The sequence below is a fragment of the Protopterus annectens genome, chromosome 15.part0 (genome assembly GCF_019279795.1).
Source record: "Protopterus annectens isolate FY-2018-M chromosome 15.part0, PAN1.0, whole genome shotgun sequence".
NCBI classification, from domain to species: domain Eukaryota; kingdom Metazoa; phylum Chordata; order Ceratodontiformes; family Protopteridae; genus Protopterus; species Protopterus annectens.
The window spans coordinates 460,972,570-460,989,783 of NC_056749.1; the positions used below are offsets into that span (position 1 = coordinate 460,972,570).

At 42.1% G+C, this 17,214-nt stretch overlaps 1 protein-coding gene across 1 annotated transcript in view; it reads left to right on the forward strand.

The window, feature by feature from the left end:
* The window catches only part of LOC122789761 (AMME syndrome candidate gene 1 protein-like), a 1,107,107-nt gene that overhangs the window by 149,329 nt on the left and 940,564 nt on the right, over positions 1 to 17,214 (forward strand). The window contains exons 8-10 of the mRNA XM_044057198.1: positions 2,010 to 2,015; positions 2,154 to 2,172; positions 3,221 to 3,243. Of these exons, the coding sequence (XP_043913133.1) occupies positions 2,010 to 2,015; positions 2,154 to 2,172; positions 3,221 to 3,243 (48 nt within the window). The remainder of the gene's footprint in view (positions 1 to 2,009; positions 2,016 to 2,153; positions 2,173 to 3,220; positions 3,244 to 17,214) is intronic.

A 17,214-nucleotide genomic window follows, 5' to 3' on the forward strand; every position in this document is an offset into this window, starting at 1 on the left:
TACATACTTTTGTAAGGTACATTTCTGTAGGTAACCCATGCAGGGAATTTCATTTAATTTTATTTTCTTCATTATATCTAACGTATTTTTAACATTGTTTTCCATTGGAATACACGTATACATATATTTTTTAAAAAACATGTTTATAAATTGATGCCTTTAATAACAATTTTTAATAATAATTTTTATGAGTGAGGTTGTGCTTTTAAATTCAAACTTAATAGATTAATTGGTTTCAATTATATAAGAGTTTATTTATTGATGTTGTATTTGTTGTACGAATGTTTGAAACTTTCTCTGAAGAAGTTGGAGCTTGGGCTCTAACGAAAAGTGTACGGAATAAAACGCACTTCATTTTGAATAAATCTACCCATTTTAAAGGCTCAGTGGTTTACTGGTGTTGGTTCGGATCCATTGCTTATTTCATTAGTTTGTCTTTGTTTTTTGGAGTCGCCAGTGTTATTAATATTATTTTGGAGTATTTTGTTATTAAACAGATTGGAGTGTTAATATTTTTATTAACTTAATTTTATTTATCGTATTTTTATTTTTATTATTAACATCTTCACATGCCTCTAGATTTCTAAATAATTGTGGAGTACTCAAAATTTTCATTTACCTCTTTTTACCGGGCTAAGCTATCTTGTTTGTATTGCTGAATTCTTCCCACCCAACTGATGTGGATATCTAAAGGCAAGACGGTGCATTTTCACATCTATTAACTTACAAAAATATGTGAGCTAACAAAGTGACTGTAAGGAAGTTTTGCAACTCAAGGGCCTTTACAGTGCCCCCAAATTACTAAGGTTTTACTAAGGCTTTAAAGGGACACTATCTCGTTTCTAAATGGAGTTCCTTGCCTCGGACCTAAACGCAAACGTTGCCACCCCTTTACTTAACTACCTCCCAGTTTGTGACATCACTGGCAGTTCCTACTGAAATATCAGTTTACTTCGTCTAACTCTATTCTGCCCCATTCACTCTTTGGTCCCCCTCTGCAAACTAAAGTGTTTTAGTTCTAGTTCCTGCAGGTTGTTAAAGTAAACCTCTCAGATTTTTAGGGTTTGCTGCATTTGTCAGCGTTAACTTGTTAAAAAAAAAATTGTAACTATTCCTAATCCAGCATTCTGTGAATATCACTTCAGCAATTCGAATTTTTAGATGTGTGTGTGTCTCTGAGAGATCATATTGTACGGCAGCTTCTCCCAAGAGAAACAATGACTCGTGAAGTTGAATGCAGGGACATTGTTAGATTCCTGCTTCTAAGGTAAAAAAAAAAAAAAAAACATTTTCTCGATAATTAGGCCAAAGTCAAGCAGGTAATACATGTAATATTAGGATAGGCTTTATAAAACATCAAAATGCTCGTGTCATTAGGATAGGCTTTATAAAACATTAAAATGCTAAAATACTCATGGCATCTGCCACTTGAATAATGCCGCGGTTGCGGTCCCCTGTTTAGTGCCGTAATTGCGGTAAAATTATTTAGTTTGTTTTATGGTTCCATCTTTTTTTTCTCCACTTTGGACTGCTTCGATTGTACCATTTGTGAGTTCCATAACTCTCAACTCTACAGATTTTCACAAAATGTCCAGATTTGTCCTCCATGTCTGACTAATCTGCTGTAGCTGAGCTGTACTTGTGCAATTCTTCTTCTCATCTCACATAACAGATGATCCATATTTTTCCCCTAATTATTATCTCCTGCACACTTGACTCGTAGTGTGATCCTCTGCTACAGGTCTCCAGCCTGGCATGTACATGAGTTAGTGCGCTTTGCTCCTCAAGTTGATTTCTCTTTCGCCTAAATACATGGGGCCCTTTCTTGCCAAAATCAGATAGCTGAAGTATTATGTTTAGTGTTTTTCTTTTATTCTGTATTTTGTACAGTTTTTCTTTTTAGCCCATGTATGCTTCTTCTGCTGTTGCCTGTCAGTTTTGTGGCATTGTTTGCCAAAACCCTGATTCTGGGTTGTCGGATCATTACCTTGTGATACTGTTTCTGCATTTTCTGTGTGTTTCTACCAAAAAAACAAAAAAATAATCCTTGTTTTCCCACCTTCCTCGACTAGTTTAGACCAGTTTACAGGCATTGCTGTATTCTGGGCTGTGGTGTAGTTCCTGTGCTGTCCATTACCTTACTTGGATAGAAGAAAGTTTCTTTGCTCACCAGTAGGAGTGGGGATCCTTGAGCAGCCTACCTGTCCTTGGGGGAAGTGACCTCAGCACAAGAAGCTGTAGTAATTGGTTGTTTGGGACCATTTCTAGCTCTCTTGTAGATCACTGTTTAAAATCCGCGTTTGCACGGCTTTTGTGCCAGCATAAGCGCGCCAGTTAAACTTTTTCTGGCTCCGCCAAGTCTGCTCTTCAAATTTTCCCTTAAGGAAGCTCTACTCTTAGTATAACCAGACTACTCACTGTATTATAAGCATAGCACTTGTTCTCAATACTTCTCTACTAAGTAAGCACTCTCGTACTAAGTAAAGCACTACATCTATTTACCACCCCTGTGAATATCCACTTTCCTTAAAGGTATACCACTCCCTTATACTGTTCTAGCATGTCGAGTGGTAGATTACTGGCGCCTCCAGTTCAGCTGGTCAATCTGGGTATCTTGAGACAATGCTACAATTGTCTCATGTACACAGACAATCCTCTCCTCCTCCCAACAAACACAAATACATGTGAGAGATGCAATTATATAGCCAAACTGGAGGCTGAACTCTCTCAACTCAGGGCTGGCATGACCAGACAGGAGGAGATGGCAACCACACACACAACAATCCCAGTCCCACATAGACCTACCACAACTGCAAACCAAACACATAAAAACACAAAGACATACTCGGAGGCTCTAATAAAAAACTTACCAAAACAACAGAGGCTCCCATAGCAGACATCGAAAAATCCACCACCTCAAAACAAAACAAAACACATGCAACACATACTTCAATAAATCAGTGTGTCGACCAATCGCAGCCCTTAAGGCCAAACACCTTGCCTGATACACTAGTAATAGGTGACTCCATAGTCAGACACACTGATGTCCCACTGACCAGGCTGAACAAGAAGGTGACTGTGAGCTGTCTATCGGGAGCTAGGATCCGCCACATAACACACGCACTCAGGTCACTCCAAAGCAAGTACAAATATGACTCTGTCATTGTCCATGCTGGTGTGAATGACCTGAGACGTATCTCCCTGGACTACATGAAAAGAGACATAGAGGAGCTCTCCGATTATGTAGCCCAGGCTGGTATGACCCTGACCCTGAGCAGCATCTTGCCCTCACCAAGAATGATACCACAAAACAAAGACAAGATGATCAGCTTTAACAATTGGCTCAAGTACTGGTGTCATTCTAAGGGGATCCAATGTCTGTCTGCCTGGGATGATATGTTGGACAAGCCACGCTGCTTCGCAAGGGATGGCTTACACCTGTCACCACTGGGCTTCCGGATATTGGCTAAGGCTTTTGCCACCCCCATAGTGCCTTTTTTAGGCAAGGCTCAAAAGACAAACCCACCTCCTTCGAAAACAAAAATGGAAAAAAACTAAGGGTAATGCTGCTCAATGCCAGAAATCTAAATCTCAAGGTGCAGGCACTTGATGCACTCCTCAGCATGGAGAACATCGACGTCTGTGCAGTAACTGAAACCTGGTTCAAGGCTCCTGAGAGCACCCCAGCGCTTCCAGGCTATACCTCGTATCATGCTTTTCGGCCCCAAAACCCGGGCCAAACCACAAAGGGAGGGGGGGAGTGTCCATATTCATAAAGGATACCCACACCTCCAGGTTAGTAGCAACACATGAAGCATCAGAGACCATACAGGTGCAACTAACCATAGGCAAAACTGCTATACAACTGGTAGCATGTTACAGACCACCCTCCCAATCTCAAGAACCCCACTCAGCCTTCCTGAAGACATTGGAGGATATGAATGTATCACAAAATACCATCATACTGGGAGACTTCAACTACCCAAACATAGATTGGGTACATTATTCTAGCCCTAATACCCTAGCCCAAAGGTTCCTGGAATTCATAAATTCAAATGCACTGGAACAACTAGTCACCTCTCCCACTAGGGAGATAATATACTAGACCTGATCATCACAAACATGGGGACAAAATGCTCCACACCGGAAGTATACCCCTCACTAGTGAGATCTGACCACAAACTAATCACCCTGGATATACATATTCCACCTCCACCCCCAGCACAAAAGACCACAGTGAAAAACTTCTCAAAAGCAGACTTCACTCTTCTTAAGACTGAGATGGTATCCTTTAAGCCCACTGTGCCAGTGGATACCACATCCCACAATGCCGAATCCTTCACAAATGCTTTCTATGGACATCTCCAAGAATGCATGGATCATGCAATCCCAAACAAATCCAAGTCCCTCTCCACCAAATGTAAGCGTCCTGTCTGGTGGACCTCAGCCATAAACAAATTGTATAACAAAAGAAGGAAGCTACTGCATGTCAGAGCCAAATCCCATGAAGGGAAGACATCTCTGATCAACATTAGCAGAAAACTACGTTCTCTCATAAAAACATCCAAGGCAAACTTTGAGAGAAAAATCGCTAAGGACACTAAAGATAACCACAAAGCCTTCTTCAGCTATGTTAGAAACATGGGCGGAAACCCTCAGATATGCTCAGAGTTGGTTCACAACAACAAAAAATACACTGAACCCTAGTTATTGCTAAGATTCTGGCTGACAGGTTCAGTGCAAATTTCTCCCCTCCTTCACCCCCAAAAGAAGAAATACTTATCCCAGCTGAATGTAATCTCCCTGTCATCTCAGATGTCCAAGTGAGAACCGCCCTAAACAAAGAAAAAACACAGCATCAATGGGACCTGACGGTATCCCGGGGTGCGTGTTACGTGAACTCCAAGAGGAGCTAAACCCACACATAAAAATGCTATTTAACCTTAGCCTTACTTCGGGATATGTACCTGAACACTGGCGTACAGCAACAGTGGTCCCACTCCACAAGGGGTGCCTCTACAGACCCTGGAAACTACCGCCCCATAAGCTTAACTAGCCTGGTCTGCAAAGCTATGGAAAGAATCATTATGGAACTCATAAAGAGAGACATAGGGGACCTACAGACACTTGACCCCACCCAGTTCGGCTTTGTAAAGGGCAGATCCTGCCTTTTAAACCTGGTTGACTTTTTCAAAACAGTCACTAGAGCCATTGATGAGGGCAAAGCAGTCCATACAGCATACCTGGACTTGGCTAAGGCCTTCGACACAATACCCCACTCAGGCATCATAGATAAGCTAAAAAGCTTAAAAGTAAACCCTTATGTCACTAGATGGGTTGCAAACTGGCTAAAGGACAGAACACATAAAGTTAAAATTGCTGGAGCAATGTCAGACTCAAAGCCAGTCACAAGTGGTGTCCCACAGGGATCTGTCCTGGGACCCCTCTTGTTCGGCATTTATTTCTCAGATGTTAAAGCAAACATGGGAGGGCTGTGGCTGACAAAGTTCGCAGATGACTGCAAACTAGGCGCCATAGTCGATACACCAGCAGAGACACACATCCTACAAAAAGGCCTCACTGAAACGGACAACTGGTGCTGTAGTCACGGCCTTAAACTAAATGCCAAAAAATGTATAGTCATCCCTTTTGGAAAAAACAAAGTACTCACAAATGATCACATAGACAGCAACCCACTGAGTACGGAAAAAGTAATCAGAGACCTAGGGACCCAAGTAGACAGCGACCTCTCATTTGACACCCACGTTGCCAAAGTGGTTAAAAAAAACATTCTACCTTGCACACCTCATCATGAAGGGATTCACATCCAGATCCAAGGATGTCATTGTACCCCTATATTCCTCCCTCATCAGACCCATGATTGAGTACAATGCCCCATTTGGTATGTACCTCACCCGGCATTTGCAACAGCTGGAGAGACCACAAAAGTACCTCACCAAAAGGATCAAGGGTCTCCAACATATGTCTTATTCTGCCAGACTAAAGAAACTTCAGCTCTATTCAGTAGCATACCACCTGCTCAGAGGTGATCTGTGCCTGACGTACAAGGCCATGTCCAATCAGGATCTGATGGACATGCTCCACCTCAAAAAATCCAAATCCATCAGGACCACGAGAGCTAAAGACTTAAACCTCGGCACAAGTATGAATAGGACATGCTGGAGGGATAGATTCATAACCCAGAGGCTTCCCATGCTTTGGAACAGGATCCCAGTTCAGATAGGCAAAGCCCTCACTGACTCTCTTCAAGAGAAATCTTGATGAGTGGATGGGAGATCGTAAGTTTACCCCAGGGGTCACATCTGTGTCACTGCTAGACAGGGGCACAGTAAATTAATTCTATTATATAAGGGGACCTTCATTGTGTCACTACTAGACAGAGGCACAGTATTCTAGATTTATTCTGTACATTTTTGTACCATTTCATGGGGTGGCAAAAGCCACATCACTATGGCTAGGCTTACAAATGCCCCAGGGCAGATAGCCTAGTACTATACTATGAAACTATACTAAGCAGTAGCAGCTAACTTATAGTTATTTATGTCATTATCCAGCTTGATCATGTGTACTAGCTTGTCCACTGCCACTGTGTCTTTGTTCTTTAGATTCCTTTTGGTGTCTTCTTTCCAGATGAGCATATATGATTTATTGACCTCTTCAAAGGGGGCACTGTAGCTAGCTATAGACCAATCATTTTATATTTTGAACATGTAAAGAAATCCAATACTTGGCAGCCAAATTGATGACCTTTCAATGGACATTGCTGTGGATGCTGTTTGCATTCCTGGCTTGGACTCTGAAGTATTGATGGTGTAACTATGTGATTGTTTTAAGGAGGGATACTGCTGATTTTGTGTTTTAGGGCTGTTTCTATTTTTAAATCACATAGAAAACAAAGCAAGTTGCTGTCAAAGATAAATGTGGATGGTTTTCCACTGAGGCTGCCAACCTTAAAGTTATCATGGGAAGTGCTCTTTTCTGCATAGAAAGAAAGTGAAAGCAAAGCAAAGCTGGACAGGACTGTTGCATAAATAAGGGTCTACAGTTGAAGGCTAGCTGAAGTAGAGGTTATTTAATGCTTGACCCTCGTGAAAGAATAGGTATTTGGCTAGCTGGCAAGCTAAAAGCTGGAAATTGGAAACTAAGCTACTTAATTTGCATTTGTCTAGTGGAAAGAGCAATATAAAACCTTATTTTACTGAAGGTAAATTTGCCACAGATGTTAGAACCTCTAGAAGAAAAGTTACAATCAAACTGCTGTGCATCTGTAGAGTAAACTTTTGGCTTGTGTTAATGCTGGACTCAGCTGCAACCAGGAATTTTATATTGCAGATAGTTGAAATAAAAAAGCCCCTGAAAATGAAATATTTCAATGGATTTCATGCTGTACTCCAAGGCTGCAAGTACATGTGAAATGCATGTAGGCTAAATATCGATATTTCATGACCCCTTGGATGCAGGGCTTTCAAAAGGACGTTTTAATGTTGCAGTGCTTATGGAAAGTGACAGTAACAAGGACTGAGATCCATAGTCTTTATTTTTTTTCTTCTTTCTTTTCCCATTGATAAATAGGACTGATAATGGTTTGTCAGTTTTGCATAATATAGAAATTTCTGCCACTTATATTTTATAGTGTGTACCATGTGACACAATTATGTTAGTTATGTATATTTTTTCATTAAAATGTAAAGCAGGAATTTTTATTGGCTTTCTTATCTGCTGTCCGCACTGATCATTTCATTTTTGTCTAGGTACTTATATATTTCCTGTATGGTATTTATTGTAAGATTCATGTAGATCATCTTTATAATTTCTAAAGAATTTCTTTAAAAAAGTAATACCTCTTTGGCCCTCTTCAAATGCAATCTGGACAATTGGATGGGTGACCGTAAATTCACCCCAGGGATTCCACCTGTGTCCGTCTTGGTCAAGGGCAATAGGTGCTGATCATGGACATAAGGGTAAGAACTTGACTAGGCTTATAAGGGCCCTGTGGCCATTAGCCTAGTAACTTCCAATGATCCTATGTTGCCTCATATTTTGTTTTGGTTCTCATAAAAGTCTGTTTTTCTGGTAAATCCTTAATAAACTTTAGTGTTGAAGTTCGAAATTAATAAGAGACATTTGAGTTTCAGACTTCATACTTTCAGAAAATTCATTCTAATGCAAAACCCTTTATTCGATCAACTTTTTAAGTTTGTAAGAGCAATATTTAAAAATATTTTTTTTGGTCCTAAAATTAACAACATAGCCTGCTTTAGGTACCTGCATTACTTATGGCTGCTGGGCTCCCCTTAATCATCCTTAACTGTGTGGGGGGCCCACAAAGGCTGCTGCTGGTTGTAGAAAAACGAGGAGATAAAAAATAACCTAATTTCCTTATAATGCTCTTTTAACAGGGCTATGATATGACCCTTTCAGGATAAACCTGATGATGAGCATGAAAGGTAAGCAGTAGAGAGATCAGCAGCCCAGAATGACTGGTCTCAGTGCAAACCTTGGATTTTAAGATAAGCTAATGCTTCTGATCTTCATGGATGGTTTTATTTTTCTGGAAGTTTTATAAATCCTGGCAGAAAACCAAAGTTCAACTTCTTAGCTGAAAAATTCTCCACAATGAAAAAAATGATGACAGAATAAAGGCTCAAAATCAACATGTTTTAAATATTAGTCTGATTCACTTAAAAAGTTAATAGAATAACAACTTTTGCATCAACATGCATTTTTAGACAATAAGTATAAAACTCTGACGTCTGAATTTATTGACTGTCTGTAACCCTGAATGATTTACTAGCAAATCAACATTTTTATGAAGGACAGAACAACATTCTGAGGCAAAATCATGGACAATCTGTGAAATCAGGGAAAGTGATGGGTATGCATTATGACTCATTGAAATAAATAAAGGTGATAACCCTGCTGCTGTTTGATTACTGCTAAACAGCTGTCACCGAGCTGGTGTGGCAGTACCAGTGTTAAACAATCTATTGTTATTGGCTGTACAAAACTAGTATTGCTATGGCTTATGCTTGTGTGCACATGTATGTAAAAATGTCAGATTTTTATCTGTGCACACACCTAGTAATGCCAGGACACATACATTGTCCTACTGGGTAGCAGTAAAAAGTGCAGCTAACAAGTAATTACATTTCAAAAGTAAGGCATGAAATGCATCACAGAATATTCAGACACTTAGATATTCTAGGAGACCCAATGTAATAGTAGAGGGATGCATAGGCATTGACTGTCTTTTGGGGCGGGGGCTAGGGAGGCAAGATGTATTCCCAGATAGGACCTGTGTATTCTCGCAGCAACTGTCTTGTTAGTTTATTGTCAGCTCCTGTTTTGTCAGTTTTGAACATTAGGCCTTGGGCACAACTTGGGTCTTTCTTGAAAGAAAAAAAATAAGACATGATTTAGTTTGAGTTATTTCCTAAGTAGTTATTGCTGCTATTTCTCGGTCAGGAAAGGTATGTTCAAATGATGCAAGGAAAACTAAAGCTGACCCACAAGTCATCATTGGATGAAAAGGTTGTGTAAAAAGAAAAATAAAATAAAATGAACATCAGAGCACATAGAACTTTATGGCTTATTGAAAAAGCAGAAAAGTAAAGGAAAATGTGAAAAAAGGAAGAAAAAAGTAATGCGTATAGTATGGGGAACCCAAGATGGAGGGGCAGATGGAAGCACTGGATGATGTGTTGGGGGCAGGAGGTGCTGAAATACTAGGCAGTGCCTAGGGTGCGATTTCACCCAAATCCAGTCCTGTACATGAAGTTATTCTAATGTACCATTGTTGCAACTAAATGCCAGTAACTGTGAATGCCCCTTTGTGAGATGGACAGGGGTGTGTGTGTGTGTGTGTGTGTGTGTGTGTGTGTGTGTGTGTGTAGAGATATATATATATATATATATATATATATATATATATGTATATATGTATATATATATATATATATATGTGTGTGTGGTGGACAGGTTGACAGATGAGATAAGACAGGCATCTCCATGGTCTATGATGTTTGCAGATGACATTGTGATCTGTAGTGAGAGTAGGGAACACATTGAGGAGACGCTGGAGAGGTGGAGATGTGCTCTAGAGAACAGAAGAATGAAGGTCAGCAGGATTAAGACAGGCTGTGTGTGTGAATGAGAGGGAGCACAGAGAAATGAGGATGCAGGGAGTAGAGTTGGTGAAGGTGGATGAGTTTAAATAGTTCGGATCAGCAGTTCACAGTAATGGTGAGTATGGAAGAGAGGTGAAGAAGAGAGTGCAGGCTGGGTGGAGTGGGTGGAGAAGAGTGTCAGGAGTGATTTGTGACATGGGTACCAGTAAGAGTGAAAGGGAAGGTCCACAAGATGGTAGTGAGACCAGATATGTAATGTGGGTTGGAGACGGTGACACTGACGAAAAGACAGAACTCTGAACTGGAGGTGACAGAGTTAAAGATGTTAAGATGTGCAATGGGTGTGATGAGGATGGGCAGGATTAGAAATGAGTATATTAGAGGGTCAGCTCAGGTTGGATGGTTTGGAGGCAAAGCCAGAGAGGGAAGATTGCATTGGTTTGGACATGTGCTGAGGAGGGATGCTGGATATAGTGGGAGAAGGATGCGAAGGATGAAGCTGCCAGGCAAGAGGAAACAGGAAGTACTCAAGATAAGGTTTAAGGATGTGGTGAGAGAGGATATGCAGGTGGTTGGTGTGACAGATCAAGATGCAGGCGACAGTAAGAAATGGAAACAAATGCTCTGCTGTGGTGATATATATACGTTTACTATCGGCATCTCAAATCTGCATCTGCTTCAGTCGACCATTTAGAATGTCATCCCAAAATGTTGATTTTGGAATGCCAAAAAGTAAACCAAAGCAAAAATTAATACAACAACCATGGTTCGATGTATTTGACATAGCAGGAGGTGATGTCCCTCACCTCCTGCTATGCACATTAATGTACCTTTAAACTGTACAGTCAATGGTACCCCACACCCCCTGCACATTAAATATATCAACTCCTAGTTCGCACTACAGTGAGGAATTGGGCTCATTCCCAGTTCCTCACTGAACCGCGATCGCCCTGCACAATGTCGAACCCAAATGCTCGACTTACACTACCCGTTCACTGTAGCATATTCGATTCATTTAGGTTCGACATTCTGCCAACTTGAAACCTGCAAGTCAACCACATGTTGGTAGACTGATGCATTTTCCAAGTTTTGATAGTAAACCTATATATACTTACTGGAAATGCTCACCCAGATTCTGCTACAGTTTGCTGTGAGGTAAAGGTTAGTTTGCTTTTTATTTGTTGTATTCTGTATTACTTTATTGCCTTTTTCTATTTTATATACTGTGACTTGTTTTTTGTTTACACTATGTTTTACTTGTATTCTGCTTTTAACTGCATATTAAAACTTGAAAAGATACCACAGCTCTATCTCTTGCGAGTCCGACAGAAATTTTCCCAACGTTCCCACTCTGTTACTGTAGTGTTCTTAAACACTGTTGTCTTTCTAGTTGCCTGCCCCTTGTGTTAATTTGACTATGTATCTCATTCCCTCTCTGCTTTTTCTGGCTGGTGTGAAATCACTCCCCTTCAGCTATTTAAATTTATTGGCCATCCTACTGTATTCCACAGTACCAGAATAAAAGAAGTGACCACCCCCTTTCAAATCTATCAACCACATGTTGGTAGACTGATGCAGTTTCCAAGTTTTGATAGTAAACCTATATATACTTACTGGAAATGCTCACCCAGACTCTGCTACAGTTTGCTTTTTATTTGTTGTATTCTGTATTACTTTATTGCCTTTTTCTATTTTATATACTGTGACTTGATCATCGTGCATACAGCTGCAGTCATAACAGATGGGTTCTCCTGCCGTCAGGCGGGTCCTCAGTCGGCCGAATTCCAAAGTCTAGGTCCGGCATCGGTTGTCGTCGCTTCTTCCCTGACGTCAGTGCGACAGGGGTATAAAAGAACCAGCCGGCGCCATTTTCTTCAGTCTTTCTTGCCGCGCGGTGCCCGAAGCAGAAGCAGTTCGCAAGTGCCGGCCGGCCAGCTCCTGAGATTATGAATTTTTTTCAACCGAAGACTTCTAGAAAGCTAAGTACCCCGTTGGGGAAACTTTTCTTGCCTCAGACCGATGTCAGACAAAGTTAATAATTGCATTTCATGTGGGAAGCAAATACCGCATAAGGATTTCCATTCCCTCTGTATACCTTGCTTAGGCCCAGACTACAATGTCTCGGCCTGTCGTTTTTGTGCTACATTCAACAGATGCACTATTAAGCGTCGGGTGGAGTTCGCCCAACACTATTTTGGCAAAACGTTTAATTACAACATGTCGTCGGATACTCCGACTCCAATTTTGAGTAAACGACGTAAAGATAAGGACCGACATACGAGGTCCGCGACTTCTACCGACACCACGCTAAAGCCGACTTCATGTGCTCTGGTTCTCAGCGAGGCGCCGACGCAGCCCCTGACTATCGATGACACTTCATTAGCGGTGTCTTCTGTGCCCGAGGTCGCAGGCTCTTCAGTCCACACCCCGACTACAGATACCGAAGTCACTCTTGGCAGGGAAACTCAGAGTTCAGACAGGCCTGCCACCTCTCAAGGTGTCTTCAGACCTTCTTCTTTTTCCATTAAGGCTTACACTAAATCTAAAACAGCCATGCATTCTAAAAGACAAGCTCCACAGGGCCCCTCTCAAGGCCCCATGCCTAAAAAGCAGATGCTCAAAATGGCTGAGGATTTGATTACTCTTATCAGGAGTTCTCAACCCCCCCCCCCCGGACAAAAGGCCCAGAGTGGAGGAAGAATACCTTTCCTCGGACCAGGCCTCCATTACTTCACAGCATTCTGAGGACCAGGAACATTCTTACTCCCCTTTCGAAGATTCTGATGCAGAGGAGGCCATTCCCTCTGCCCCCCCCCCCCGAGGATTACTCTTTTGGGGAAACCTTGCATACCTTGAGGGAACACTTCCACTGGGAAGGCCAAGAGTACTCAGACTCCAAGAAAAGGCTCAGGGATTTCCTCTTGCTCCCTCAGCACAGGCCTCTGGCTATACCTCCTGTCTTAGACATATTAGATGATGTGTATTCAGAGGCCAGCCTTAACCCAGATTCTTTACCTCCAGCTCCAGTCAAGCCTGACAGGTATTACCGGGTGCCTGATTCACACCAATTCCTATACAAAAGCCATGCGGCTGACCCAGAAACTATTTCACAGGGTCCCAAGGGAATTAAGGCCTCCTCTGCCAAAAATCCATTACCTTCAGAGATTCCAGAGCTTTAGAAAGGTGGGGGGAAAAAGGTATACACCTCGGCCACTTTAACCATGAGGGCATTAAACTGTCAGTTCCATATGTTAAAGTATCAACAGTTTTTGTTATCTCAGTTGAAAAGCAAAATGTCACAACCTGAACAACCAGACTTGAAGGAGTTGCAGGATTTGTTGCGTAGTGCAGAGCAAGTGGGTAAACATACCTTGCAATGTGGTTTTGATGCTTTAGAGGCCACTTGTAGAGCTGCTGTTACAGGATCATTCATACGTAGACATGCTTGGCTCAAAGAGCAAACCTTACCAGATCATGTCAAAGCTAAATTACTAGATGCACCTCTTCAAAAAGATGTATTGTTTGGTGTTAAAGCTGAGGAGGTATTAAAGAAAATGGAGGAAAAGGCAAAATCAATGCAAGCAGTGAAAGATTTCCTACAGGTACAACCGCCACGTTTCAGTAGAAATTGGCCTTCAAAAAATTGGTCCTTTCCAGCCACAGACAGACCTCAAAGAGGTAGATACAGGCGCCCGAGAGGTAGAGGGCAATCTCAAGGATCATTTGGAGGCAGACAATGGCAAACACCTACACCAAGAGGGGGTGAGGATAGTTCACAGCCATTCAGAAAGCAGACCCAATGACTTTCCCCTTTGCATGCCAAGCAAGGCTCAAATGGCAGCACCTTTAGGTGGAAAACTGGCATTATTTTCGAAAAATTGGCATATTGTCACAAAAGACAAATGGATCTTGGACATTATAGACAGAGGCTACAGATTCCACTTTCGCACCCTTCCAAAAATGAGAGGCATGCCAAACCTGCCACACAATCAAAGGGCAGAGGCACAAAAACAAATTTCAGATCTCATGGACATGAAACCTATTCAAGAGGTACCTGCACAAGAACAGGGTCAAGGTTTTTATTCCAGACTATTCCTGGTACCAAGGAAGGGCAAAGATTGGAGATCTATTTTGGACCTATCCATCCTAAACACACATTTACTCGTACCAAAGTTCAAGATGCTCACATTACAGCAGCTTCTTCCCATGCTGGGCAAGGAGTCTTGGCTGGTGACATTGGACCTCAAGGAGACATACCTGCATGTCCCAATCAGACAAGATTGCAGAAGATACCTCAGATTTATTGCAGGTTCATCCCATTATCAATTCTCTGCATTGCCCTTTGGCTTATCTACTGCGCCCAGAGTGTTCACGAAATGCCTGGCATCAGTAATTGCCTTCTGCAGACTTCAAGGGATACAAATATACCCATATCTGGACGACTGCCTGATCCAAGTGGACAGCAAACACACTCTTCTGAAACACCTGGCGTTTGTAATAATGTTATTGAAATCTCTGGGATACACCGTCAACAAAAAGAAGTCAAGACTAATACCCTCTCAAACAATAATTTTCCTGGGTGCCAGCTTGGATACAAACACCCAGATGGCCTACCTCACGCCAGAGAAACAAGGGCAATTAACTCAATACTTCAGAAAACTGACAACCTTCACCAGGCTGACTGCAAGGAAACTCCTGCAGGCTCTGGGATTCATGGCATCTTGCATCCTGCTAATCCCATGTGCAAAGCTGCATATGAGGAAACTTCAGTGGTACCTAAAAAACCTATGGTCTCAACACAACCACAGTTTGGAAACAATCCTACCACTGATTCCATGTCTTCAAAAGGAATTTCTGTGGTGGGCTCAAGCATGCCAAAGAATCATAGGTCTCCCATTCTGCAAGCCTCAAGCAAATCAAGTCATCACAACAGACGCCTCGGACTACGCCTGGGGGGCGCACATGACAGATTGGTGCATTCAGGGCAAATGGTCACAAAAAGAAAAGCACCTACACATCAATCAAAAGGAAATGCTAGCAGTAATAAATGCTATTATGGCTTTCAAAGACCTACTGCATCCAGGGCAACTGTTGATAAGAACAGACAATACCACACTGATGTGATACATAAACAAACAGGGAGGAACTCATTCATATCCCCATGTGCAGACTAGCCATGTCCCTTTGGAACACGGCTCTGGAATTGCAAATCCAACTTCAAGCACAATTCCTGCCAGGGAAGGTAAACACACTGGCAGACAACCTGAGCAGAAATATGACAGATCCACACGAATGGAAGTTGCATCCTCAAGTTTTTACAATGATAATTCAAGCATGGGGAAGGCCAGACATAGATCTCTTTGCCATTCACAGAAATTACCAATTGACAAAATTCTGCTCAAGGACCTTTCATCCACAGGCCTGGAAAGTGGACGCACTCTCTTTCAGTTGGACAACAATGACGGTTTATGCCTTTCCACCTCTTCCACTGCTGGCCAAAGTTCTATTAAAAGCCAGAGCAGACAGACCAAAGATGATTCTCATTGCTCCAGACTGGCCAAGACAACACTGGTACCCACTCCTGAGGAGCCTGACGCATTCCCCACCATGGATCCTGCCTCTAATGCCTCTTCTACTGACTCAGCACAACTTCAAAACTCTTCACAGTCAGCTGAAAACACTCAATCTAGCCGCATGGAGAATTCCTTAAATTCACAGCAGACCCTACTCTCCAAGGAGGTGCAGGATGTCATTTTGGAGGCCATAAGGCCTTCTACTAGAAAAGCCTACTCCGCAAAATGGAAACGGTTTTGTCTGGAATCAGAAAAAGGGTCAGAATCCTGGAATACTGAATTTACCTCAAATACTACAGTACCTAGCCGAGCTGCTAAGCAGTGGACTTTCATTCTCTTCCATCAAAATCCATGCCTCAGCTATTTCTGCAGAGTACAACACTGATCCTCCTTTATTCTCTCACCGTCTCTTAAGACAGTTCCTCAGAGGGGCTAAGAATATAAAACTCCCAAGGAAGCAACCAGTACTAGCTTGGGACATCAATTTCATTCTAGAAAAACTAACCTTGCCTCCTTTTGAGCCAGCTGCTTCAACAGATCTGCAATATTTGTCATGGAAAACAGCCTTCCTTCTAGCTATCACCTCAGCATGCAGGGTTTCAGAACTACAAGCCCTCATGGCTGTGCAGCCTTTCATCATTTTCCATCAGGACAGAGATTCCTTACGAACCAATCCTTCATTTATGCCAAAGGTAGTATCCAGGGTAGCCTTGAATCAGGCTATCCACTTATCTACGTTTTACCCTAATCCACAAAACAAAGGGGAGAGGCTACTACATTCCTTGGACATTCACAGACAGCTCCGTTATTATTTGGACAGAACAAAGCCTTTCAGAAAATCAGAGCAACTCTCTGTGTCCTATGCTACAGGTGCTCATGGGAAGCCTATTTCCAAACAGTCTCAAAATGGATAGCCCACTGCATACGCTTTTGTTACTCTTTTCATAGTAAAACTGTACCTACAGGCATCAGATCTCACTCCACAAGGGCCACAGCTACCTCTGCTGCTTTCCTCAGGGGGGTTCCTACCAAAGATATTTTGGAAGCAGCCACTTGGAGTTCTGTACATACTTTCTCCAAGCACTATCACCTACCATTATACTCCAAAACTAGAGCGGGCTTTGCCACTGCAGTCTTGCAGGGCATCCTGGCTCCACCTAGTTCCACTTAGTGCCTACCACCCCTTTATTAGCTTTGGGATTCTACCCATCTGTTATGACTGCAGCTGTATGCACGATGAACATAGTACAGTTTTGTACCTACCATAAATGTAGATGTTCGAGTGCTAATATAGCTGCAATCCAGGTTTCCCTCCCTCCTTCCCCTCTTGGGACAGGCCTTATGGCTAACACCTCCTCATACAACCTCATTGGGGTATTCTTTTATGGTGTATTTGCTTGCAACTACTGTTTTTTGATTATATTACATTTGCTTTACTACATAAATTTATGTTTTGCCTTCCTTCTGGGGGCACCTGACATTTGGGGCAAGAA